Source organism: Notothenia rossii, assembly GCF_949606895.1.
Source record: "Notothenia rossii genome assembly, chromosome: 10".
Lineage (NCBI taxonomy): Eukaryota > Metazoa > Chordata > Actinopteri > Perciformes > Nototheniidae > Notothenia > Notothenia rossii.
This window is the reverse complement of record NC_136908.1, coordinates 36,741,699-36,765,816: the sequence shown is the minus strand read 5'-3', so window position 1 is coordinate 36,765,816 and position 24,118 is coordinate 36,741,699. Positions and strand designations below refer to the sequence as shown.

At 39.1% G+C, this 24,118-nt stretch overlaps 2 protein-coding genes and 1 pseudogene across 8 annotated transcripts in view; 2 read left to right on the top strand and 1 right to left on the bottom strand.

Annotated features, from left to right (window-relative positions):
* Positions 1 to 1,413: 1,413 nt before the first annotated feature.
* Positions 1,414 to 5,178, bottom strand: LOC307022360 (annotated as a pseudogene). Its single transcript, XR_013810583.1, has 6 exons — positions 4,960 to 5,178; positions 3,735 to 3,863; positions 3,449 to 3,642; positions 2,967 to 3,114; positions 2,300 to 2,504; positions 1,414 to 1,906 (listed from the first exon to the last, which is right to left on the bottom strand). The product of XR_013810583.1 is annotated as an uncharacterized misc_RNA (transcript).
* Positions 4,185 to 8,176, top strand: LOC307022362 (uncharacterized protein). 2 transcript variants are annotated; one of them, XM_079655145.1, is made up of 6 exons: positions 4,185 to 5,462; positions 6,117 to 6,373; positions 6,474 to 6,664; positions 6,798 to 6,888; positions 7,414 to 7,586; positions 7,813 to 8,176. In XM_079655145.1, the coding sequence occupies exons 3-6, from the start codon at positions 6,496 to 6,498 to the stop codon at positions 7,989 to 7,991; spliced, it is 612 nt and encodes a 203-aa protein (XP_079511271.1). In that variant the 5' UTR covers positions 4,185 to 5,462; positions 6,117 to 6,373; positions 6,474 to 6,495; the 3' UTR covers positions 7,992 to 8,176. The 2 variants fall into 2 exon arrangements, with proteins under 2 accessions (XP_079511271.1, XP_079511270.1); XM_079655144.1 differs by having other exon boundaries at positions 4,185 to 6,373.
* A 1,754-nt stretch (positions 8,177 to 9,930) lies between these two features.
* Positions 9,931 to 24,118, top strand: part of LOC307021955 (uncharacterized protein) — a 31,882-nt gene continuing 17,694 nt past the window's right edge. The window contains exons 1-7 of one of the 5 annotated variants that reach the window (XM_079654508.1): positions 9,931 to 10,104; positions 10,944 to 11,146; positions 11,268 to 11,369; positions 11,488 to 11,583; positions 11,809 to 11,919; positions 12,011 to 12,134; positions 12,631 to 15,392. In XM_079654508.1, the coding sequence (XP_079510634.1) occupies positions 10,080 to 10,104; positions 10,944 to 11,146; positions 11,268 to 11,369; positions 11,488 to 11,583; positions 11,809 to 11,919; positions 12,011 to 12,134; positions 12,631 to 14,579 (2,610 nt within the window). In that variant the 5' untranslated portion in view covers positions 9,931 to 10,079 and the 3' untranslated portion in view covers positions 14,580 to 15,392. Of the gene's footprint in view, positions 10,105 to 10,943; positions 11,147 to 11,267; positions 11,370 to 11,487; positions 11,584 to 11,808; positions 11,920 to 12,010; positions 12,135 to 12,630; positions 15,393 to 20,340; positions 20,524 to 22,552; positions 22,756 to 24,118 lie in introns of those variants that run through there. The other 4 variants (XM_079654505.1, XM_079654504.1, XM_079654506.1 and 1 more) reach the window with 4 other exon arrangements.

The following is a 24,118-nucleotide window of genomic DNA, read 5'->3' as shown; positions in this document are numbered from 1 at the left end:
GAACCAACTGAAGAGCACTGGAACACAGTAAAACATGTGTTCAGATACCTTAAAGGTACAGCAGAACAGGGGTTATGCTTTAAGAGAAATGACACAGATAGACTAGGTCTGAGAGTGTACAGTGATGCTGACTGGGCATCAGACGTAACAGACAGACGTAGTACATCAGGATATTGTGCCAGTCTCAGTGAAGGAAGCTCCTTGATCTCATGGAAGGCAAGGAAACAACCTACGGTTGCACTATCTACCTGCGAGGCAGAGTACATGGCCTTAGCATCAGCCATACAGGAATACATCTACTTAGAACAATTACTCAGAGGTATAGACAAATACAAATATGCACAAACAAAGGTGTACGAAGACAACCAAGGTACTATAGCACTAGCCAGAAACCCAGTAAACAGGCAAAGGTGCAAGCACATTGATATTAAGTACCATTTCATAAGGGAGACTGTAAATAGTGGAAAGGTAATTTTGGAATACTGTCCTACTGAGCAAATGATCGCTGATGTGATGACAAAACCAGCCACCAAAATAAAGCTAAAGAGGTTTGCTCAGGATATGTTTGGCACCTAGAAGGGCAAAGAGTTAACATAGTTAAGGTAAAAGAAAAAGAAGCCTTATTTTGTTTTGTTCTCAGGTAACCCAGTAAGCTAAGAGCGAGTGGGGGTGTTAAGTATTATTATTTGATGACGCCCTTAGTCTGTGTACTACGGTAGCAGTCGCACTGTTATTCTGTTCTCGTATGAAGGTACGTCCTAATGTGACGTCACTACGTTGACTGTTGTCAGTCTGTGAATAAACTTACCGGAGAAATGCTGAAGAGAATACCGAGTCTGATTTACTTATTGTTCATACGCGATTCATGTGCACCCAAGCTTAACAATAATACTTTTCTACTTTCACTTGAGGAACATTTTGAATGCAGGACTTTTATTTGTAAAAGAGTATTCTTACACTCTGGTACTTCTACTTTGACTCAAGTACAAGATCTGAGTATTTCTACTTTGACTCAAGTACAAGACCTGAGTACTTGTACTTTCACTCAAGTACAACATCTGAGTACTTCTACTCAAGTACAATATCTGATTACTTCTACTTTTACTCAAGTACAAGATCTGAGTACTTTTACTTTTACTCAAGTACAAGATCTGAGTACTTCTACTTTTACTCAAGTACAAGATCTAATTACTTCGACAACCTCTGATTAATGGTTGATTTCCAAATGTTCTGTTGGTGCGTGGATGATAAAATAATAGTGTTTGATTGTATTGCCTTACGTATGCAGCTATTTGCCTGTGTTTAGAAACATAATTAAACATACCATGGACACACATTCAAACTATTTTCCATTTATTAAACATTACAGATGAACAATTAGTCATACAGCTAAAGAAAACTACAACAATAATTTTCTGTATGATAATATCATGGAACCTGGAATTTGAACACACAACACTTAACAATAAACAATAAACTTAACAATAAACTTAACAATAAACGACTGAACTGCTGTCCACTTTAGGGTAGGGCCCTTAAAGCATCCAGTGCTGCAGACAGTCCAGCATCCTGGGTATACACTGGCTCCTGATCACTTGCCTTTACACATATCTTCTTACAATGCCTATGAGATCCTTTATCCCGTTTTGGAATGGTGGTGGCTCGTTATGAATGGCACGCTCAAAGAGTTCAGCAATGTCCGCATAGTTCCTTGCAAATTCTTGTTCAGCTGCTGTCTGGTGCTCCACAGTGGCAAATGGGTTTCTCCCAAACAGCAACACTCTTGTCAGAGAGGACCCCACGTCCTGATGATAGCAGTCTGCAGCATCTGTAGCTTCAGGCAAAAGATCTGCAGGCAGTCTCTTTGGGCACCCACCATGAGCAAGTTGATCTGGGATACCCTTACCTTAAAAAAAACACAAATAAGTGGCCATTGTTAGTGTAATGTTACATATCATGCATATCAATGAACCTCATAGCCTGTGCTATTAGTACACTTCTTACAAACTTTAAAAAGCATGTTTTTAATTTGACTGTTTATGTACTTACCAGATATATATGTTTCATGCAATAAGAGCAATCTATAAACTAAATAGTAGATATGTCTTTACTCAGACAATTATTGAAATATTGTAATATATACAGGTACATGCCACATTTAAACATTTCCATCAACCTAGTGTAAAAAAGGGGATACAGAGAGAAACAAATGTAGGATATAAGTACAACTTATAAAAATGCATAAAGAAGGTCATTTGTTATGGGGCTTAAGTAACATTCTGAAAACTGCTATAAAAACCTTGGATTCTGTGTGCATTCCAGGACTGCACCATCCGGTCAAGTCCAATTTTGGCTACCTGACAGGTAAGAGTGGACACACAATATCGTGTGATGTTGTCTTCGAGGTTTAGTTCCTCCTGGTCAACAAGGTGGTTGAGTGCGCCTTTCAGAGGGTAGTTTACCCTGTTGTTTACCTCTGGCCACATCCTTTCTATAATATGATTCTGTAATTTAAAGTAAACAAAAATGAGAAGAGTCAAATGTAGAGAGCACATTGTAATTTCCCATTGTTCATTTCCCAATTTCTTTCCCAATTTCCGGCTTCGTATTTTATCCATTTCCTGTTGTATCCAGTTCAAAAGTACTGTGTATCTCTCCTATGTCATAGGAAAAAGCTAGCAGTCCCATAGAGAAGTTTAGTGAACGCCATGGGTCTATTGACAGCTTTATCAGCTAGCAGTTGGGTGAATAATGGAATGAGATCAGAAATATTTTTATTTGTCTCGCCACAGGGTAATTTACATGATTACAGCAGATAAAGTGAGGAATAAAAGACAAAAATGGCTATGTGGGGATTGTCCACAGTATTGAGTATGTAATTCGCTTTGGATAAAAGCGTCTAACAAGTGACATGTAATGTAATGTATGAACACGTTGATTGCAATTCAGATAAAACAACAACTCGCCTGTGTTGACTTTGTTTGCATGTATGGCTGTCTGCCTGTGTTATTCCGGTAGTCTGCCAATTTCTCCTGCATGAAAAGAGTCAAGTAGAATTATTTTCCATGGTCTACTCGGATTTGGTCCCACATTCCATATCGTAGGACAGCACTCCTGCAAAACAGCAATACAAAAGTCTTATGACATGTAACAGAATTTCATGTTTGTTGTTACAACCTAAGCATTGCTAAAGCGAATTTTGTACGCAGTTAAAATGTTGATCTCATCAATCAATTACCAAGTAACGTACAATATACAGTGGTTACCTGTCAGTAGTTTTCGATTTACAATATTTTTCCCAAATAAGACTGTTCAAATAAAGCTACATTTAGCCATTGTGTTTTTATTTAGCTAAACGTTTACTAAATTATTTACTGTCTGCTGTTTGCAACCTTTTTATTAGGTTATTATTATATTATTATAACAGAAACAGGGCACTGAAACTTACTGGTAAACCTCTTGATATATGGTCAGGTTGTTTTTCACTGGCATGGTGGAGTGGCTTACAATGTTGCTGGAGAATCCGTCCACGGCAAGGACGTGGGTCACCCCATACATCACCAGTTTCTCGTTTTGGTCAATGTGCAATTTGTGACCCATGTACTCTGCACTGTATGGCACTGGATTTAAATTCCTTAATCTCTGAGGAATTAAACACAATGTTATTGTTCTCACAATATGTTCACAGCAATGTACAATACAGGAACATCTAGATGTTTTTTAATAATACCTACACGATACCGATCTGCATGATATGGCTGGTTAGTTTCTCAGAGGACACGGCCAACACGCCCCTCTGATGCTCGGATTCCTTTTGAGGCCAGGTAACCAGTCATCATTTTTCTTCCATATGTTGTTCCAGTCTGAATTTGTAAACACAAAACAAAAACTAAATAGGACCAAGGTACGTTTTAACTGTTTTTTTTTTTGTTCTAATTGAAACCAAAAAACCCCAGAATAGTTATCTCATTATTATTTACACAATTATGTCCAAAGTTATTAGTGAGTATTTCCGTCACATCATTGTTAAGCCTCAACTCAGCTCCTACGTCTCAAAGAAAACCCATAATTCAGGGCTCGTTACATTTGTTTGTATTGTGAGAATAATCAATATACATATTAAACCGGAACTTTAGTCCACTGATGTATTGTTCCCCCACGGACAAATATCGGGGGTAGTAGCTTCCGGAACCGGAAGTTGCATTGTTTTTAGCATTCACAGTAGGATGTAGCATATCAAACAGCATTAGTGAAGAGATGGATAAAAACGCGTGTATACTAAACACACCGTCTCCAACTGCCACTCATCGATGCTAACATATCAACTGTTACTATATGGTTAACTATAATGTATATAGCTATTTAAATGCTTATGAATGGATGTTTAGCTACGTCAATAGAGGGCAACGGAATATGACGCCGCCAACCAATGGGAGAAGACTGGAAGTACCAGAGTTTATAATCGGAGCTGAAACGTTTATACGGCCCCTCTCCCGTCGCAGCCTCAGAGGAACGTCATGTTTACTATAATTAAAACCCTATCAATTTTACAAGAAGTTTCTTGGATTCTTTCTGGCCATTTACTCCTCCCAGCATTCCGAAGCCCAACAGTAGGCTATAGAGTCGTGCAGTGACACGTCCTAAAATCATAAATCTTTCGATTCGATTTATGATTATAAAATTATAAAAGTAGGGTAGACATGTGGAAATTATCCGACTGAACAAACCGTGTTCCGTCTCTTAAATGTGTGTCAACCGCAGACATTATTTCGAGCTATTTACCAAAATCTTATGGCGAAATTGCATAGCTTTTTTGTCGAGGGAACCAGAAGGAACTTACTTCCGGGTTTTAGGACGCTTCACTACACCACTCTATTACTATGAAGTAATAAGTACAGTACTTGAGTAAATCTACGTAATTACTTTACATCACTGAATTAAGCCATAGTCCTACCTCACCTCAACAGCTGCTTTAGCAACCTCTACTTCCAGTTGGGAATCGTGCACTCGCTCTCTGCCTATAACATTTTGGGTAAAAAAGCGACGGATATTTGTTTGGGAGAACCCTTTTGTTAAGCCACATTCATACTGGAGATGATCGGATATATTTTGATCAGTATAACCATCTTTTATCATACTTTGTATAACTTCTCTGTAGGCCAACAAACTGGACTCCATTATTATTAATAAGGAGGGTGACTATATTTCTCGCGATCAAACTTTCCTGTCATGCGCACAGCAGTCCTGGTGTAAATTGATGGTACATTTACGGCACCATGCCGTAAATGCACCCTGTGTAATGCACACATTACCGCCAAGAACGACTTGTCGGACACGGCGATAGCAATATATTGTTAACAATAAACACGGAGATGGAGTCATACTTTCTTTTCAGAGGCAGCAAGCGAGTTACTCTTAAAATAGACGACATGCGCGTCGACAGAATCAGCCGCATTTTTCAGGTATTTTTAAGAGATCCGTGATTAATTATTGATTGAACAGGCACATGGTGTGTTAACGTGTAACAAGCTAACCTTGTTTCAATAGCAATAAAGCTACGACTCGTCTGGACGAGAGAGTCAGTTAATCATTCAATTTAAAAACAAAACAATGTTTAGATATCACATTGTAAATGGGGAAGGATATTATTAGGATGTTATCGGATGTTATCCTTAATTTGGTGCACAAAATAGACATGGCATGAAAAGATGTGAAAAGATTCAATGATAATTATTTTATATGAACTGTTTTGCACAAATAACTGCATAACTATAATTGAACTTTGCAGAAGCGAAGCAAGAAGAAACTTAAAAACAGCATTTACTTGGTGACAGCCCTGAGACAATTTAGTCGTACAGTCCAGCAAGACATTTATTTATAAACTATATCAGTGACATTTAGATTGATACTGAGGTCTGATATTGGCATATAAATAATCTTGAGGATGAACTACTAACTGCATGTTTTTTTAATACAATTAATAAACCACTACCACCATTGAAGAAACGACACAAAGGAAGAAATTATGCAAGGACACACATGGAAAGACAAAGAACAATGTAGTGATTGTTTAAAAGGAAATTGTGAAATATATATAACCTGTTATTTTCTTTTAGGTCAACGCAGGTAGCCTTTTCATCACTGATGCCGCCAACGTTGCGGTTTTTCCATTGGATAGTGGGTGTTTCTGCTTCCTGGACCTCTCTGATCACGGTCATTATGAGGTTCATGGGGAAAAACCTGGGGAGACTCAAAGGATCCAGACAGAGCAAGCTGAGTCAGGGCCGTTTGCTTTTCGTCATAGTCAGCCAATGTCTACTGCAAACATGAGTCAGTAGACTAGATCAATTAGCACCCCTCGGTCATTTCAAAGGTAATGAGAGGCCCATTTCATACGTTGGCATGCTTTAGAATGTTACTTTTTAGTCCATGTTGCTAACTAAATGTGTGTCACTGTTCTTTTTGCATTACAGGTCAATACATGTGTCAGAAATAATGGATGGAAAGATTGTTTCCACAAGGGTGGTCATGATCAGATTTGTTGAATCAGAGGCAAGCGTTCCACTGATCACAGGAAAAGTGAATGTGGCCATGGGAGACAGTGAGGAGTACATCCTTACAGACACCGTTGGGAATGAAATAGTTGAGTCTGAAGGGACAATTGGTAAATATAATTATTCTATATTTCATTTTCATTTGTGCAAAAGATAAGGGTCTGAAAGTGCTATCAGTACAACAATGTGCCCCTTTTAACATTTTATTTTCACGTGTCTTTACTCTTTATTTCTCTCATAAAGGGTCTTTGTACTGGAGGCAGAATGCAAGAAAGATCCATGCTGTTGAGAGCTCTGCTTTCAGGCAATGGCGTCGAAGAGGCTCAAGAAGCAGGTGTGGTTGAATAACAAAACTGATTTTGTCTGGAGAAGGTTTGAACTGATCTATCAATAGGGATAATAATGTAATGTGTAATGAAGGGCACTCAAACTGAAGGGTCACGATATGCAGCATTTCACTTTATTTTACTCGCTAACAACAGACTGGCAAAACCCTCTCATTATTTGAAAAAGGCTGCTTTCTGGCCATTTAGTATTTTTGCAGCTCAAGGGCTATATACGTTTGCCATCTGGGGCAGACATGCATAAGCATGGGCTTCACTGTAGCACACCTCAGTACTCTGTGGGTCAGCACATGGTATGAAGAGTCACAGTCAACATCCGTTCTACAATCAGCATTTATAAACAATATCCTTGAAGTGTAATTTCAAGAAATGAAGTGTTTCCACATGCTCTTGTTTATTTAGCATCATCTAATTTGCCATGGAATACATAACTTTCTTTAATCTCTAATAAAATGAAGAAAAAATCTTAAATGACTGCTAATACTTAAACTATTTTCAAAATGTGACAAAAACAGAAATGAGCTATCTGAAGTCCACACACTGAGCAACAAGGTGGAGGAACTGCTGGATGCATCCCAAGGCCTGGAAGAAGTCACCAGGAAGATTTCTGACATAGTGGCAGCCAGCCAGGACTTGGTAGTACCAAGGCCAGAAGTCAAACAGGCATTTAGCTGTTTGATCTGCAGAGGTATTGTTTTCATCTTCTCTTTGAATAATGCTCAGTGTAACAAACAGTATTTAAAAAATAAAACATATAGGTGCCGGATTTTCATATTATTCTAAGTTAATCTTTTCAAATCTATTTCTGAACAGTATCTTTCTCAGTTTGAGTGCATGCTTCAGAAATACAGTCCATGACATCAATCAGTAACTATCAGCATATCTTTAAAAACCTGTCTTTTTTCTTTTTAAAGACACAATGACTGGACCCATGTTTTCCTCCTGCTGCCGAAGCATGGTGGGATGCAGGCTCTGTGTGGAGGAGTGGAGGATAACATCTCCCCAATGCCTTAAGTGCAGGGATCAGGAGCCAGTGTATACCCAGGTTGCTGGACTGTCTGCAGCACTGGATGCTTTAAGGGCCCTGCCCTAAAGTGGACAGCAGTTCAGTCGTTTATTGTTAAGTTTATTGTTAAGTTTATTGTTTATTGTTAAGTGTTGTGTGTTCAAATTCCAGGTTCCATGATATTATCATACAGAAAATTATTGTTGTAGTTTTCTTTAGCTGTATGACTAATTGTTCATCTGCAATGTTTAATAAATGGAAAATAGTTTGAATGTGTGTCCATGGTATGTTTAATTATGTTTCTAAACACAGGCAAATAGCTGCATACGTAAGGCAATACAATCAAACACTATTATTTTATCATCCACGCACCAACAGAACATTTGGAAATCAACCATTAATCAGAAGTTGTCGAAGTACTCAGGTCTTGTACTTGAGTAAAAGTAGAAGTACTCAGATCTTGTACTTGAGTAAAAGTAGAAGTACTCAGATCTTGTACTTGAGTAAAAGTAGAAGTACTCAGATCTTGTACTTCAGTAAAAGTAGAAGTACTCAGATCTTGTACTTGAGTAAAAGTAGAAGTACTCAGATATTGTACTTCAGTAAAAGTAGAAGTACTCAGATCTTGTACTTGAGTAAAAGTAGAAGTACTCAGATCTTGTACTTGAGTAAAAGTAGAAGTACTCAGGTCTTGTACTTGAGTAGAAGTACTCAGATCTTTTACTTGAGTAAAAGTAGAAGTACTCAGATCTTGTACTTGAGTAAAAGTAGAAGTACTCAGGTCTTGTACTTGAGTAAAAGTAAAGTGTAGGAATACTCTGTTACAGTAAAAGTCCTGCATTCAAAATGTTCCTCAAGTGAAAGTAGAAAAGTATTCTCATCAAAATATAGTGAAAGTAGCAACAGTAAAAGTAGTCGTTGTGCAGATTTGTCCATTTCAGAATAATATATATGATATGTTTTATAATGATTGATCATGAAAGTGTTCTCAAAGCTGGTAAAGGTGCAGCTAGTTTGAATGACTTTGTATACTGCAGGGTAGCTTGTGAATTTACTCCAGGTGGAACTAAAGTCTGATTTAAGTGTTGATTACATTTCACATAATTAATCCAAATCTGTAAAGTTACTAAAGGTTTTAAATACATGTAGTGGAGTAAAAGTGGCTACGCTTTAAACTCTAAAATATAGTCACAGAAAGACAGACAGACAGACATCAAGATAGAAAGACATCGAGACAGACATATACATAGAAAGACAGACATACGGACAGACTTGTACTTGTATGTATGAATATAATAATATACGTATATTTGTAACGCAGTCTAAAGGCAAAGACGTAGAACCTTTATTTTGAAGAGTACAACGCAAGCATAGGGCACCCTAGCCAATCAGAAGCAAGGAGGCGCTGGAGACACACCCACTTATGGAAACGAAACATTGAGTGGTATACTTGTTTTAACAGTAAGAACAGAAAAACGAAAAAACGAGCTGAATTTCCGTTTTTTCATTTTGGGTCAAAATTGAAAAACCAAAAAATACCCGTTTCTGCTTTTTTTTTTGTTTCAATTAGAACGAAAAAAAAAAAGGTTAAAACGTACCTTCGTCGTGCTGCCTATGAAGTCATTGTTACAATATAATATGTAATTTACTCATTTGTTTGGAAATAGATTCAGTTATGGCAGTGTTGGCTGACAGTATTGAACCTTTTATTTGATAGATATTTTCAAGTTAAGAAGGGAACAGCAATATGATCTAGGTATGAGGAGGATAATGGAACTCAGGGGGATCAGCCCCATACTCCTTTTCATTATGATATATTATGTCTGATATCTCATGACCATTATTTGCTGATTATGGGGCACAATGAAAAAGGGCGATGTTTTCAACACTCATTCAAGGAAAGATACGAGAAGAAATTAGGTCAAACAAGTTCTTCAGAACAACTAGAATTCTAGAGACAATTTACTGTTTCTTCTTAATCTGCCAACCGACTGATCCAAACTCCCGTCCAGAAGGTGGCGGTATTGTGCTATTCGTAAACCTCGAAGAAGAAGAAGAAGAAGAAGAAGAAGAAGAAGAGGAAGAAGGAGAATTAGGAGAAGGAGAAAAAGGAGGAGAAGAAGGAGAGAAAGAAGAAGACTCCGATCAGCTGTTTCTCAGCTCTGTGTAACCCGGATGGAGGGTCCTGTCTCAGAGGGCTGTGAGTAACTATTTAACTTAAATAGTTATAATAACGTTACTCCCTCGGTAAACACTAGAGTTCAACTAACGCTGACTTAAACTTGGCTTCACTGTACCGTTTTATGAACAGCCAGATTTCCTAAATTATATTTTAATATTTACTTAATCAGAATATCTTTATTCCTCCCACAGAGGGACAGCAAAAGAGCCAAAAACAACAAACATCTTAATTAAGAGGCATGCATAAAATATTACAGAAATTACAGAAATTACAATTAAAAAATGCACATCCAGGTGGACAACAATAAGGACAGCAACAGTATTCTTTTTGTTATACAGTTTGCATGTAGTAGCCTAAGTATGGTTGTAGCCAGGTAATAGTAGGAAAAGTGGAATTACATATTGCATAGTTATTTACAGAAGTAGTTGAATAGTCTAACCAAGAGATAGAGCCAGTAATAATAATAATGAAGTGATATTGCACCAAAGAGGTGTTTTTATCTTTGTTGTTAAATGTGCGGGGGTCTACAGGGGGCCGTGATGCCTGACTGCTGCAGGGAGGAAGGGGCTGCATATCTCTCTTTCTATCTTTTAACATTTATATTTAAATAATCCATGGCAATGTGATTTGAATGGAGGTTCCTCACTTCTGCAAAAGATCCCAGAAATGTCGGTTTCATGAAGTTCTGTTTATTTAGCTGATGCTTTAATCTAAAGTGACTGACAAGAAGTGCTTTTAACCATGTGTGTTCAGAAGCTGCAAAAATAACTATGTATCCCCGAGGTGCAGTCTGAAACTGAGTTTGGAAGTTCTCTCAGTTCTTTAGTAATGACCTCAGCATGTGATGTTCCCTCCAGCCCCCCCCCTGCCACTCTCCACCCTGCGACTCCTCGTCCCACCAGTCAGGCTGCTATCAGCGGCCATCTGGCAAACACTACAGCACAAAACTGTGGCGGATTATGGGATGCTCGAAGAGTTTGTTTCCATGATTACAGACATTATTCCGGAGCTACTCAGCACCCACCAAAGAACCCAACTCCTGCTGGGCCTCAGAGCGCAGGTGAAACTGGGTTTCTCTTTTTAATAAGAATAGTTATGCACAAAGAAATGCATTAAAAGATTTGGCCAACTGTAGAGGAAGTATGTTGTTCCACTGTTCTGAAACACTGATGTGGTTTCAGCTCGTCCTGGGGCTATGTCACTTTGAAGCCACTGCTGACTTAGAGCTGGTTCAGCCGCACCTGGACAGAGTGCAGATGCTCATGGAGGCATGGCCAATGGATGTGAGTTTGAAGTGTTGCGACTTTGGATTACTTGAAACTTGAAAATCAGATAACACTGTTTTACCATAACCATACACTAGAGTCGACAATGTAAAACTGCTAATGTTGTGTTTTGCAGGCTGGTGCAGCCAATACGGTAGAGCCACACGCAACATTTGTGGATCTAATTAAGAGCTTGCTGAAGAATGCTGATGAAAGAGAACACTTCTATCAGGTCAGTGTTTGTTGGATGACCTCTGTTTGAATGACAGCAATGGAATTATAGTAGTGTATTTAGTGTTCTCTGTAATGTATACTGAATGATTGTAAACTCTGTGTCTCTCTATATTGATATCAGACTACATTGTGCGTCTTGAGATATTTTAGCTTCTCAGTCATTGTGGTATTCATATAGTTTCCACTTTTAAAAAAATAGATAAAATAATGTCATTTATTTCAGAACGTTTTCCCTGAACAGTTTGGTCCCACATACGATGACATACTTCAAACCTTGATGTGGAAGTTTCTGTCCAGACTGGAACAGATTCTTCCTTTTCAAACTTTCCAACAGGTACATTAGGAATAGACATGCAGTGTTACGGTACAAGAACATTTTGTATATGTTCACGCTTTTATCATTGCTTCTTTTTAATTTTTTTCAGGTTGCCTCCACGTTTGGCGAAGTGTCCTCAGTGTTGGGGGAATGTATGGATTCTGTGTCACAGTGCGAGGGGCTGCAAACCCTGCTGCAGTATCACAAAGACCTCAGCCTTCTGGATCACAATGGCAAGCCTTTATTATTTTATAACATATGGCTTTAGTTTGGTTGACCTTTGAATTTGATCTACTCACCCTCGTGCTTTTGGGAAAACTGAAATTCAATATGTATAGACACTTGCCTTGCCTAAAGGTGGTATTTCTCTCAGAAGCTCGTAAAGACCAAACCCGAGCGAACAAAGATACAAAATCCTATTCATTCATACAACCATTCCATATAAATGAACACAGTGCTCTGGTCTGTAAACATCTGTAAATGGGCTGAGACCTTTATAAGGTGATGATGTCAGTCCTGTGTTTTATGATGCAACAAAGAAAACAATTGAATGCAGCTTTACAGAGTCCACGTTTTTCTCTGAATGATTCACTTCTTGTATATAGTACGTACTTTCTCCGTTGGCTCGTAAATAATTAATTCAGTATACTCATTGATTAATGAATGATAATTGTCAACAACAGTGATTGTTTAAATTAAGTGTTTTTTTGCAAAATACAATCTTTTCAGATAGTTCCTTGGAAGACGCCAGAGTTATTTCAGTTCTGGAAATTCCCGCTTCACAACGAAGTGAGACGGACGAACCACAAGCCAACATCTTGGATAATGTGACGTTATCAGATTCAACAGTGTCCCATACCACACATAGAAAAATAAACGCAACCACAGAAGATCGGACAAGGGAGCTAAAGGTTGATGAAGCTAACTGGACTCTGGGGGACAATGAGACAGAGGTGCTTTTGGGACATTTTACAAGACATGAAGAAACTTTAGGCCTCCTTCAAAGTCAAGTGGAGGATGGTCCTCTACTTCTTAAGCCATGCAGTGTCCTGCTTAAAAGACTGGACATGCCAATGCAGTCTCGTCCTGTGAGACGAAACAGAGGGAAGCGACTGAAAACGATTATGTTGGAAGAGAAGAGAGGTCTCTGCAAAGAGGCCCCCCCTGCCTACAAATCAGCTTTGAGGAAAACAAAACCCTCTGACAACATGGAGTCAGGCATTTTCAGCAACTCGTTATATATGGCTCCTATCAATCATTGCAGTGACGATGACTCATGGTCTTACTACTCTGATCAGGACTTGGGCCTTAAGACTCCTAGCAGCAGTCTTAGTGAGGCTGGTTCATGGTCTAACTACTCTGGTGAAGGGTCTTCCTTTGGGACTCCTGTTAGTCGTCCTATTGACGGGGATTCTTTGTCTAGCTTCTCAAATGAGGACACTTCCTTCATGGGTCCTAAAAATATATTTTCTACCAGCAAAAACCAGGACACCTCTGACATCAAAGCCAGCATTACAAAAAAGACTCGGAAAGTCCAGTGTTTTATCTGCCAGGAGCTTGTGAATACAAGCCTGAGAGCCCACATGAAAAGCCACTTTCCTTTGGGGGAATACGCCTGCCCCCAATGCGACAGCAGGTTCAAACTCTACTCATCCTTCAGGCAGCATTTCAATAGAACCTGCTTTGAGTACGGTCAGCGACAGTTTGATCTACAGAAGCCAGAAGAAGTCATAAATCTTTACAAATGTGACAAGTGTGAAGAGGCATTCAGGTATAAAGTTTCCCTGAATAGGCACACACACACCCACAATGAACTCTACTGCAGTGTGTGTAGGAAGGTGTTACGAGATGCAGCGACATTGGCAAGGCACAAGGCTTCTCACACCCCTTTTCAGTGTAACCGCTGTGAGGAGACCTTCACTCTTTTTAAGCCCTTGTCCAGGCACTGTGAAAATATCCATAAAATCAGCCGGCCTTTTAAATGCAGCTATTGTCCGAAGGTTGTATCTAAGCTGCGTGTTTTAATCACACATGAGTGGAAACATACGGGTCATCTTCCGTTCCAGTGCGCTCAGTGCGGCTTGAGATACAAAACAGACGGAGATCTCACTTCCCATCAGAGAGTCCACACAAGAGAGAAACCCTACCTTTGTGCAGAGTGCGGGAAGACTTTCTCCCAGAAGTCTAACCTGCTGCGCCACCTCAACTTGATCCACAGCGAGTCTCGAAATGAGAAGAAATACTCTTGCCCCGAGTGTGAGAAATCTTTTAAAGAGAAAGGAGCCTTGAAAAAACACCAGAGGACCAAACACTTTAATGAATTGTTCCGTCATCCGTGCCCGTACTGTGGAAAGATGGTCTCCTCGTCAACGATCGCCAGACATAAATTAATCCATACGGGAGAGAGACCATTCAAATGCACGGTGCCTGAATGTGACAAGTACTTCAGGTCAACTCCTGAAGTGAAGAAGCATGTTCTCATTCATCATACTACAGAGAGACCTTATAAATGTGACATATGTGGAAAGGGCTTCATAAGGAGGTGCTTTCTCAATGCTCATGCTAAAACACACTCGGGAGAGAAGCCATTTGTTTGCCATATCTGTGGCAAGGCTTTCCCCAAGCACTACAGCATGCAGAGACACAAAAAGCTAGTGCATTCATTTGTAACGCATTGACCTGCATGGTAGGAAAGCTTTGTTAAAGGTACAATGTGTAGGGTATACAGAATTTTTGTTACAAACATAATAAAAAAGAACAAAAGGTAATATTTCAAATAAAATGTGTGAAATACTCATTTGTTTTTTTATTTTCTTCATCTTCATAATGTTTGTTATATAGCAAGTCTTACAGAATTTTCCACAATTAAAACATTGTTCTATTCTATCACCTTTTAAAAAAGAAAACAAATTATTTATTTAGAAGTTGTATTGTTTTCCCTTTTTCCTTTTTAAATCCTGTTCAACGTCAGACCAACATTTCTGGTATATAAACGTTGATAGGACAAAAGGCAAGGCAAGTTTATTTATATAGCACCTTTCAGCACGCAACAATTCAAAGTGCTTTACAAAATCAAATAAAAGACATTAAAGAATAAATATAGCAGAGACACATTATATAATGGCATTTTACAACAGGCATTTAAAAAGCAAAGATAATAAATTAAACACAACAGCTATACAATACATGAATAAAATGCATACTGCAGTACGAATATGAACTACTCAATTAAAAGCAGCGGCAAAAATATATGTTTTCAGTCTCGATTTCCCCTCTGTGGGACTAATAAAGGTATTCTGATTTGAAAATAGTCTAAGAGTTTCAGCGGACGTGCATGATTCGGGCAGTTTGTTCCAGATTGTCGGGGCATAATAGCTAAACTCTGCTTCTCCGTGTTTTTTTCTGACTGTCGGAACCGAGAGCAGACCCGTCTCAGAAGACCTGAGACACCTTGAGGGTTCATAATTATGCAGGAGATCGTCAATATACTTTGGTCCTAAACCCACTCTCAACCCGTCTGATGTTATAAACTACAGGCCTGTCTCTCTCCTCCCGTTCCTGTCTAAAACACTTGAACGCGCTGTCTTTAAACAACTCTCCTGTTATCTCCATCAGAACAACCTTCTGGATCCGCACCAGTCTGGTTTCAAGGCAGGTCACTCAACAGAAACTGCTCTCCTTGCTGTCTCTGAGGAACTGCACACTGCTAAAGCAGCCTCCCTCTCCTCTGTCATCATCCTTCTGGACCTGTCTGCCGCATTCGACACGGTGAACCATCAGATCCTCCTTCGCACTCTCCAAGAACTTGGAGTTTCAGGCACTGCACTTTCCCTCCTCACCTCATACCTCAAAGACCGCACCTACAGGGTAACTTGGAGAGGGTCCGAGTCCGACCCTTGTCAATTAACTACAGGGGTCCCTCAGGGCTCTGTTCTTGGTCCCCTCCTCTTCTCCTTGTACACAAACTCGCTTGGGTCTGTCATTAGCCCGCACGGTTTTTCATACCACTGCTACGCTGACGACACCCAACTAATTCTGTCCTTTCCCCGCTCAGAGACCCAGGTCGTCGCACGCATCTCTGCTTGCCTAACAGACATCTCTCAGTGGATGTCTGCTCATCACCTAAAGCTCAACCTTGACAAGACTGAACTGCTTTTCCTTCTGGGAAAAGATTGTCCCACTCTTGACCTAACAATCAACATCGGCACCTCTGTTGTCTCGCCGACTCAGACTGCAAGGAATCTGGGTGTGATCCTAGATAACAAACTGTCCTTCACTGCAAACATCGCTGCTACAACCCGCTGCTGCAGAAACACTCTTTACAACATCAGGAGGATACGTCCCCAGCTGACCCAGAAATCAGTGCAGGTTCTGGTCCAGGCTCTCGTCATCTCACGCCTAGACTACTGCAACTCCCTCCTGGCTGGTCTACCTGCATGTGCCATCCGACCTCTGCAGCTCATCCAGAATGCAGCGTCTCGTCTGGTCTTCAACCTTCCTAAATTCTCCCACACCATGCCGCTCCTCCGCTCCCTTCACTGGCTTCCAGTAACTGCTAGAATTCACTTCAAGACAATGGTACTTGCGTACCATGCTGCGAATGGATCTGGCCCTTCCTACATCCAGGACATGGTTAAACCGTACACCCCAGCACGTGCACTCCGCTTTGCATCGGCCAAACAGCTCGCTGCACCCGCACTGCGAGGGGGACCCAAGTTCCCATCAGCAAAAACTTGTGGGTTTGCTATCCTGGCTCCAAATGGTAGAATGAGCTCCCCATTGAAATCAGGAGAGCAGATAGCTTGCACATCTTCCGGCGCAGACTGAAAACTCATCTCTTTCGACTCCACTTTGAGCGATAGAATTACTAACAAAGCACTTATATACTAATAAAGGGCTGGCTTATCTAAAGCCAGTTGAGTAGCAATTGAAATGTTTGGCTCTATGAAACCTGATGTACTTATATGATTCTGTTTTCTTCAAGGTTATATCTTCCTGGTCGAATGCACTTATTGTAAGTCGCTTTGGATGTAATGTAATGTAATGTAATGATTTAAAAACTAGCAATAGTACTTTAAAATCAATTCTTTGGCCGACTGGAAGCCAGTGTAGAGATTTCAGAACCGGACTGATGTGATCCACTCTTTTAGTGTTTGTGAGGACATGTGAAGTAGCGTTCTGGATCAGCTGCAGTTTTCTGATGGAATTTTTTGTGAGACCTGTGAAGACACTATTGCTGTAGTCGAGTCTACTGAAGATAAAAGCATGGACAAGTTTTTCTAAATCCTGTTGTGACATTAGTTTTTTAATCCTAGATATGTTCTTCAGGTGATAGTAAGCAGACCTAATGACTGTTGTAATGTGACTGTTAAGATTCAGGTCTGAGTCCATCACTACACCCAGATTTCTAGCTTTATTCGTTGTTTTGAAGTCTGCCGACTGAAGCTCTGTGATTACTTTTAATCGTTCCTCCTTTGCTCCAAAAACAATCATCTCAGTTTTCTGTTTGTTCAATTGGAGAAAGTTCTGAGTCATCCAGTCATTGATGTGCTCAATGCACTTGCTCAGTGTTCTAATCGGAGAACATTCTCCTGGTGTAATTTTAAAATAAATCTGGGTGTCATCTGCATAGATATGATAGCTTAGATCGTTGTTTTTCATAATTTGAGCCAGTGGTAGCATATAGATATTACAAAGCAGAGGTCCTAAGATGGAGCCTTGAGGAATCCCGCATGACATATTTGTCAAGGCTGATTTGTATATGCCTATTGAGACAACGTTTTTTCTGTCCTTTAAGTATGAACTAAACCAATTTTAAACTGTTTCTGAAACTCCCACCCAGTTTTCTAGTCGGTCTAACAATATGTTGTGGTCAACAGTATCAAACACAGCGCTGAGATCTAATAATACGAACACTGAAGTTCTGCCACTGTCCGTGTTTAAATGGATGTAATTTAAGACCTTTACAAGTGCAGTCTCAGTGCTGTGGTTAGGTTGAAAGCCTGACTGGAACACATAGAAACCATCATTTAAAAGCATGAAATTACTCAACTGTTGGAAAACAACTTTTTTTCATTACGGATGTGTCTAGATTATGCTTTTTTAGTAGCGGTTTAATGACTGCAGTTTTCAGGGCCTGTGGAAATACACCTGAGTGAAGAGACTTGTTTACTATATGAAGTAGATCTGAGGCCATGCGATGAAAATAATTATTGAAAAATCCTGTCGGAATAATATCAAGACAGCGGGAGGTCGATTTCAGATATTGAATAATGTTTTCCAGGTCTTTAGCATTTATCAGACGGAATTGTGTCATGGTGCCTGAATTGACTTTAGGTGGACACAGGGACAACACATTTGCTGTACCTGGTGCAGAGGCACTGACTGCTTGTCTGATTTTCTGAATTTTGTCAGTGAAGAAGGAGGCAAAATCATTGCAGGCCCTGGTGGATATAAATTCAGATGCTACTGACACTGGGGGGTTAGTTAGTCTGCCAACGGTAGCAAACAAGGCACGTGAGTTGTTTTTATTTTTGGTAATGATGTCAGAGAAGAACGATTGTCGTGCCTTTTTTAATTCCTGATTATAGACGCTGAGTCTCTCTTTATATATTTCCAAGTGAACTTGGAGATTTGTTTTTCTCCACCTGCGTTCAGCTTTTCTGCACTCAGTTTTTGCTGTTCTCACAGCCATGGCTTTTCTCCATGGAGATATTTTCTTGCCAGATACTTCCTTTTTTTATGGGAGCAATGGTATCCATGACATTTGTTATTTTAGAATTTAAAATGATCTACTAGCTCATTTACTGAGATGTTAGCATGGGCAATTGAGAGAGAAAAATCTGAGAAAACATTTCCTGTGCATTTTCAGTAAAGTGACGTCTAGCGGTTAACACTCTTTCTTAACAATTGTTTGGACGGAAATAGAGCTCTCAAAGAAAACACAGGAATGGTCGGAGAGCGCAACATCAGTCACCACAACCTTAGAGATGTTCAGACCCTTTGATACAATTAAGTCCAGAGTGTGCCCCTTATTGTCTGTCGGACCCGTCACATGCTGACTCAGGCAATAGTTATCAAGAACACAAAACAGTTCTTTAGCCCCTCTTTCCTGGGGGTTGTCAACATGGATGTTAAAATCACCAACGATGACTAGGCGGTCAAAGTCAATACACACTATAGACAGCAGTTCAGTAAAGTCATCAAAAAGGCTTGCACAGTAATTGGGTGGTCTGTAGATATTTAGGAAAAAAACGTTGGGAGGAGCATTTCAGCTGAAAGGCCGCATATTCAAAAGAAGCAAAGTTTCCATACATAGTCTGCTTTCATTGAAATAAATCATTAAACAAAATAGCAACTCCACCCCCTTTCTTATGCAGTCTTGCCTGACTCATAAAACTAAAGTTGGAAGGGGGTGATTCTATAAGAGCTGTGCTGTTATTTTGGTCTAACCAACTTTCAGTTAAAAACATAAAATCCAGGTTGTGCTCAGTGATAAAATCCTTGATTAAAAATGATTTACCTGCTAAAGACCTGACATTTAATAAAGCCAGTTTAAGTGTGTTCAATATATTGTCACTCTGATTGTTTGTGATAAACCGTAGAGTACGTGGAATAACTGTTACATTTGATACATTTAAACAGATGCTTTTGGATTTTCTGTTTTTAACCTGAGTCACCAACCTTCTGTGTATGTTGGTTATAACAGAAATGGGTCGCTGCACTGGCATATAAGCCTCTGGTCGTGTTTGTTTCTGCTAGGTCACAGAACAATACATTTAATAAAAAAAAAATGTTTACAGTGTCTTTTTTTGCAGAATATACTCTATATAAAATGTTAAAGGAAACCTCCTTTACTTCCTCTGTGAGACAGACACAATGTGTTACCAATCAATTAGCATATACAATCTACCTAGTAAGAATTTGTAAGCAAATCCTATATGTTTATTGGAGCATTTATTCAGTCCTCTTCACCAAGGAATATGCTACTTTTAAATGGATCGATCACTGCCTCAGTTTATGAACCTCTAGGCTGGTAACAGTGTTATTTTATCCAGTTGTCATTTCTTACAAATACATTCTCTAAATTACTATTTTATAGAATAAGTCAAACTTAATTCCAAAAAGATAGATAGATAGATAGATAGATGGATAGATGGATAGATGGATAGAAGACAGATCTTTTTGGGAAGTTGGGGGAAATAATGTGAACAGCTGTCATTGTACAAGAATAACATCATTTATTTAAAAAAGAATACAATACAAAGACAAATTAATTAAACATTAAAAGCAAATATATACATATTAACAGTATAATAATACAATTAAAGAAGATGATGATTTTGTAGTGGGGGGGTTTTAATTTTTTTCAGCGCTGTAGAAGTGATGACAGAGATTGGTACCAAAAAGGAATGAGCGGAACTTATAACAAGTTGGCGTTACTCGTCGGATTGTTGTTTCGGACGGACCGCAGTGCAACCGTTGACGCACAAAGATCGCCTGTAGCATCGGTCTCGTGAACACAACACACGTTAACACTTGGAGCTTCGGTGGACCGACAGACATTATTAAGTTTGAGTGTAATGTGAGAGCAGTCACACAGGATGGACGGAGGTGTTTCTGGTGAGGACACACGCACTTACTCACACACACTCACTAATTTCTCATTTGTTTGGCTAGGCCGCAACGCAGCCCGAGCGCGGGAATGACATTGCTTACTTTGTGAGGAATGTACGGTTTTTGTACACAGCTTACTACATAATGCATTTAAATTTACTTTAGACTGGCGGTGGTCTACCTGTGCTCATCCTGTCGAGGAAAGCGGTAGCTAGGTTAATTCATACATGAATGTGAAGCGGCAGCTTTGGTGCTAATGTCTCTTTGCTAGCTGAGCTAACGCTAACTGAACTAGCTTCAGACAACTCCCACTCAGATACTTTAGTGTGTGCTGAATCAAACAAACTGCGTCAACCACTAAACAGATGTTTATGCATGTATTGTTGTATATAGTTCCATTCAGTGTTATGTTAAGTCACGAAATAAAAAATACGTAGCCGCTTCTCGGAGCCTGGCCTACCCTTTCGTTGAGTATTTTGTGAAGTTCCCGAAGGAGACCAGACTCCCTACTTGACTCAAATTACCTGATACTACACATCTGTACACAAGACCAGGGATGAAACATACATCTTATCTCATCTTATCATCTTAGTTGGCTCCAATAATAAACCAAGATCAGTGTCGTATAGTAACTAAGTAGATTTACTTAAGTACTCTACTTAAGTACAATTTGAGGGACTGTTACTTTACTTGAGTATTTCTATGTTTTGTTACTTTGCACTTCTACCCCACTAGAATCCGTAGGTTCATCGTTTAATTTGAATTCACTCCATTTATCGAATTATTTTAGTTACTTTGCAGATTTGGACGAATGATGTGAAATAGAATCAACTCTTAAATCAGACTTTAGATGATTTAAGAGACTTGCCATATCAGGATCAGAATATTAAAACTTGAGTACAGAAGAAGGAGAGGAGATTTGATTCAAGTATTTAAGATAATGAAAGGATTTTATAGAGTGGACCCATAAATATTCTTCTCAATGCAATACAGAAAGCGAACGAGGGGACATGAACTGAACATCTTCAAACACAGAATCACAACAGAGCTACGATGGAACGTATTTAGGCAGCGTGTCACACGGAACTGGAACAATCTCCCAGATACAGGAATTGCCTGAAAAACTAAACCGTTTTAAATCAAGCATTGACCTATTCTGGCAATCCGAGCGCTATATATTACCATGATTAACTAGATTAGAACACATCGCAGAGATCGGAATAACTGACAGGCTATGCCTATCTGTGTTTTCGTATGGTATCAAGGTATTTAGTATTTAGTAAATTCATAAGCTACCCTGCCGTATACAAAGTCATTCAAACTAGCTGCACCTTTTCCAGCTTTGAGAACACTTTCATGATCAATCATTATAAAACATATCATATATATTATTCTGAATTGGACCAATCTGCACAATGACTACTTTTACTACTTAAAGTATATTTTGATGCTAATACTTTTCTACTGTTAGTTGAGTATTAATTTTGATTGCAGGACTTTTACTTGTAACAAAATACTTTTACTTATGTTCTTCTTCTTCCTCTGACTAAGATGCTGGACACTTGCTTCACAAATGTTAATGGTTACCGCAATATATATTGCAAATCTCTTACTGGATTCTGCTTCATGCTTAATAATCCTTTTGCAGTTTGAGTTGTGGATTTATTTCATGTCTCCCCCTCTTCTGCGTCTTGTGTTTCCTTCCAACTTAATAACTGCATTAATGGGAAAGTGATGACATTATTTCCCCATTTCCCGACTTACTTTATTTCCATGTCGATAGTTTGGTCTATTGTCTAGGTTGAAGATATCCATTACCACAACAATGGAGACGAATAGAACTTAGTTTGTGATGCTGTTGGCATTGAATAATTGCATCAAAAGCATATTCAGTAACATCTCTGTCCAGAAATGGCATGGTGTGCCATATTGTCTTCTATAAGACAGTTTTTTCTCAACCTACTAAATGAGTCTTGATCTAATGTGAGAGTGGCATCTTCTAAAAAATGTCTTAATTGTACGTCACTGTGTGCAGGTCCCTCTCTTCCTCTCTCCACTCTGCGCCTCCTCATCCCCCCCATCCGGCTGGTCTCTGCGGCCATCTGGCTGACGGTGGAGCAGAAAATTGTGTCGGATTATGGGCTGCTGGAGGAGTTTGTTTTCATGGTTACGGAGATAGTCCCTCAACTTCTCAGCACGAGGCAGCGCGCAGAGCTCATTTTGGGTCTCAGAGCACGGGTGAGGATGAGTTATTGTTTTGAAAATGAACCTAATAGGATGATTTTTGTGGGTATGCATAGTAGGGCTGCTCGATTATGGCAAAGATCATAATCTTGATTATTCGGGTCAATAATTGATATCACGATTATTAAAAACGATTATCCATTTACTTTGAAAACATACAATTATTGAAAAGAAAAATGTGAACAGTATGTTTTTAACAGTTTATTACCCTGAACTTTAAGTATAATTCAACTGAAAAACCCATTAAAAAATCATATAAAATAAATAATCGTTTTATTTCGATTATGTTGTTTTCATAATCGTTGCAAAGCCAAAATCGTAATTGCAATTTAAAATACGATTTAATTGAGCAGCCCATAGACTGATGTATTTATTTTCAATAAACCTTATCTATGTATGTGAGGCATTTACATGTTCTTTAATATTCTTCAGTTGGACACTTAATGTGCTTATCAGACTCATTCTTCATAGTGGCATGGAATGTGTCTTGATGCCGAGAGTGTAGAGGGAAAAAAAACTTTATTTGAACAGGCCAAATGTTGGATATGTGTCCTTGCATCAGGCTTTGATACCTGTATGTCTGCATCCTGCAGACAGAACAGTTGCAGTGTTCTGTATATGCTTTCTTGGATGTTGCTATTTCAATGTGCTGGATTACATGGAACCAAGGAGTTTTTTAATTGATCAAACTTTTAGATTTGTTGAGAAAATAAAATCTCTTCTTCTTTCTTTTGAACTTTTCTAATAATATTACAACTTTTAAAAAAACCATTTCATCCCCGGTCAGTGTATGTTTTGGTCATTGGATTTTCTTTTCACAAATGGGTATTCAAAAACGACTGGATATTTGAAATCTGTTTTAAAATTGAAATACAAGGCGTTTTTCTTTATCATGGTCAAAAAGGGATTATTTTCATTTTCTACTTCTCAAAACAAAAAATAAAATCACTAGAAAACAAAAACAAAAAAACTAGTAGGCTAGTAGTGAAACTACTCCCACAAGTACTATAAAGTACTTTTTGAATAATCTTTCAATGTCCCCTCCTGAGAACAAGAATGCATGTTTCTCTGCTATTTTGAATCAGCGTTTAAACGCCTTTCTTCATGAGACATGAGATATTGTTGGACAGAGTATTTTATGAGGATATGGTAGACATGATATCAGCCAGTGCTCGACATTAAGGGCTGCCCGATGGCCCGGGGCCATCTCGTATTTAGCTCGGGCAATGAAGCCTCACCTGCTGGTTGCCCGATCGGGCAATCTATTATGCCAGCAGCTCGCGGATCCAGTAATGAGGGACACGACGGTAAAACTAAACATATCTATAACTAGTTTAGGTAGTTTGAGAGGTAATTA

Excerpts from the sequence above, each read along its gene's own strand:
- LOC307022362 (XM_079655145.1), top strand. The coding sequence starts at position 6,496 with ATGGATGGAAAGATTGTTTCCACAAGGGTGGTCATGATCAGATTTGTT. Across the intron at positions 6,665-6,797 it reads TGAGTCTGAAGGGACAATTG|GGTCTTTGTACTGGAGGCAG; the intron begins GTAAATATAATT and ends TCTCTCATAAAG. Across the intron at positions 7,587-7,812 it reads TAGCTGTTTGATCTGCAGAG|ACACAATGACTGGACCCATG; the intron begins GTATTGTTTTCA and ends TTCTTTTTAAAG.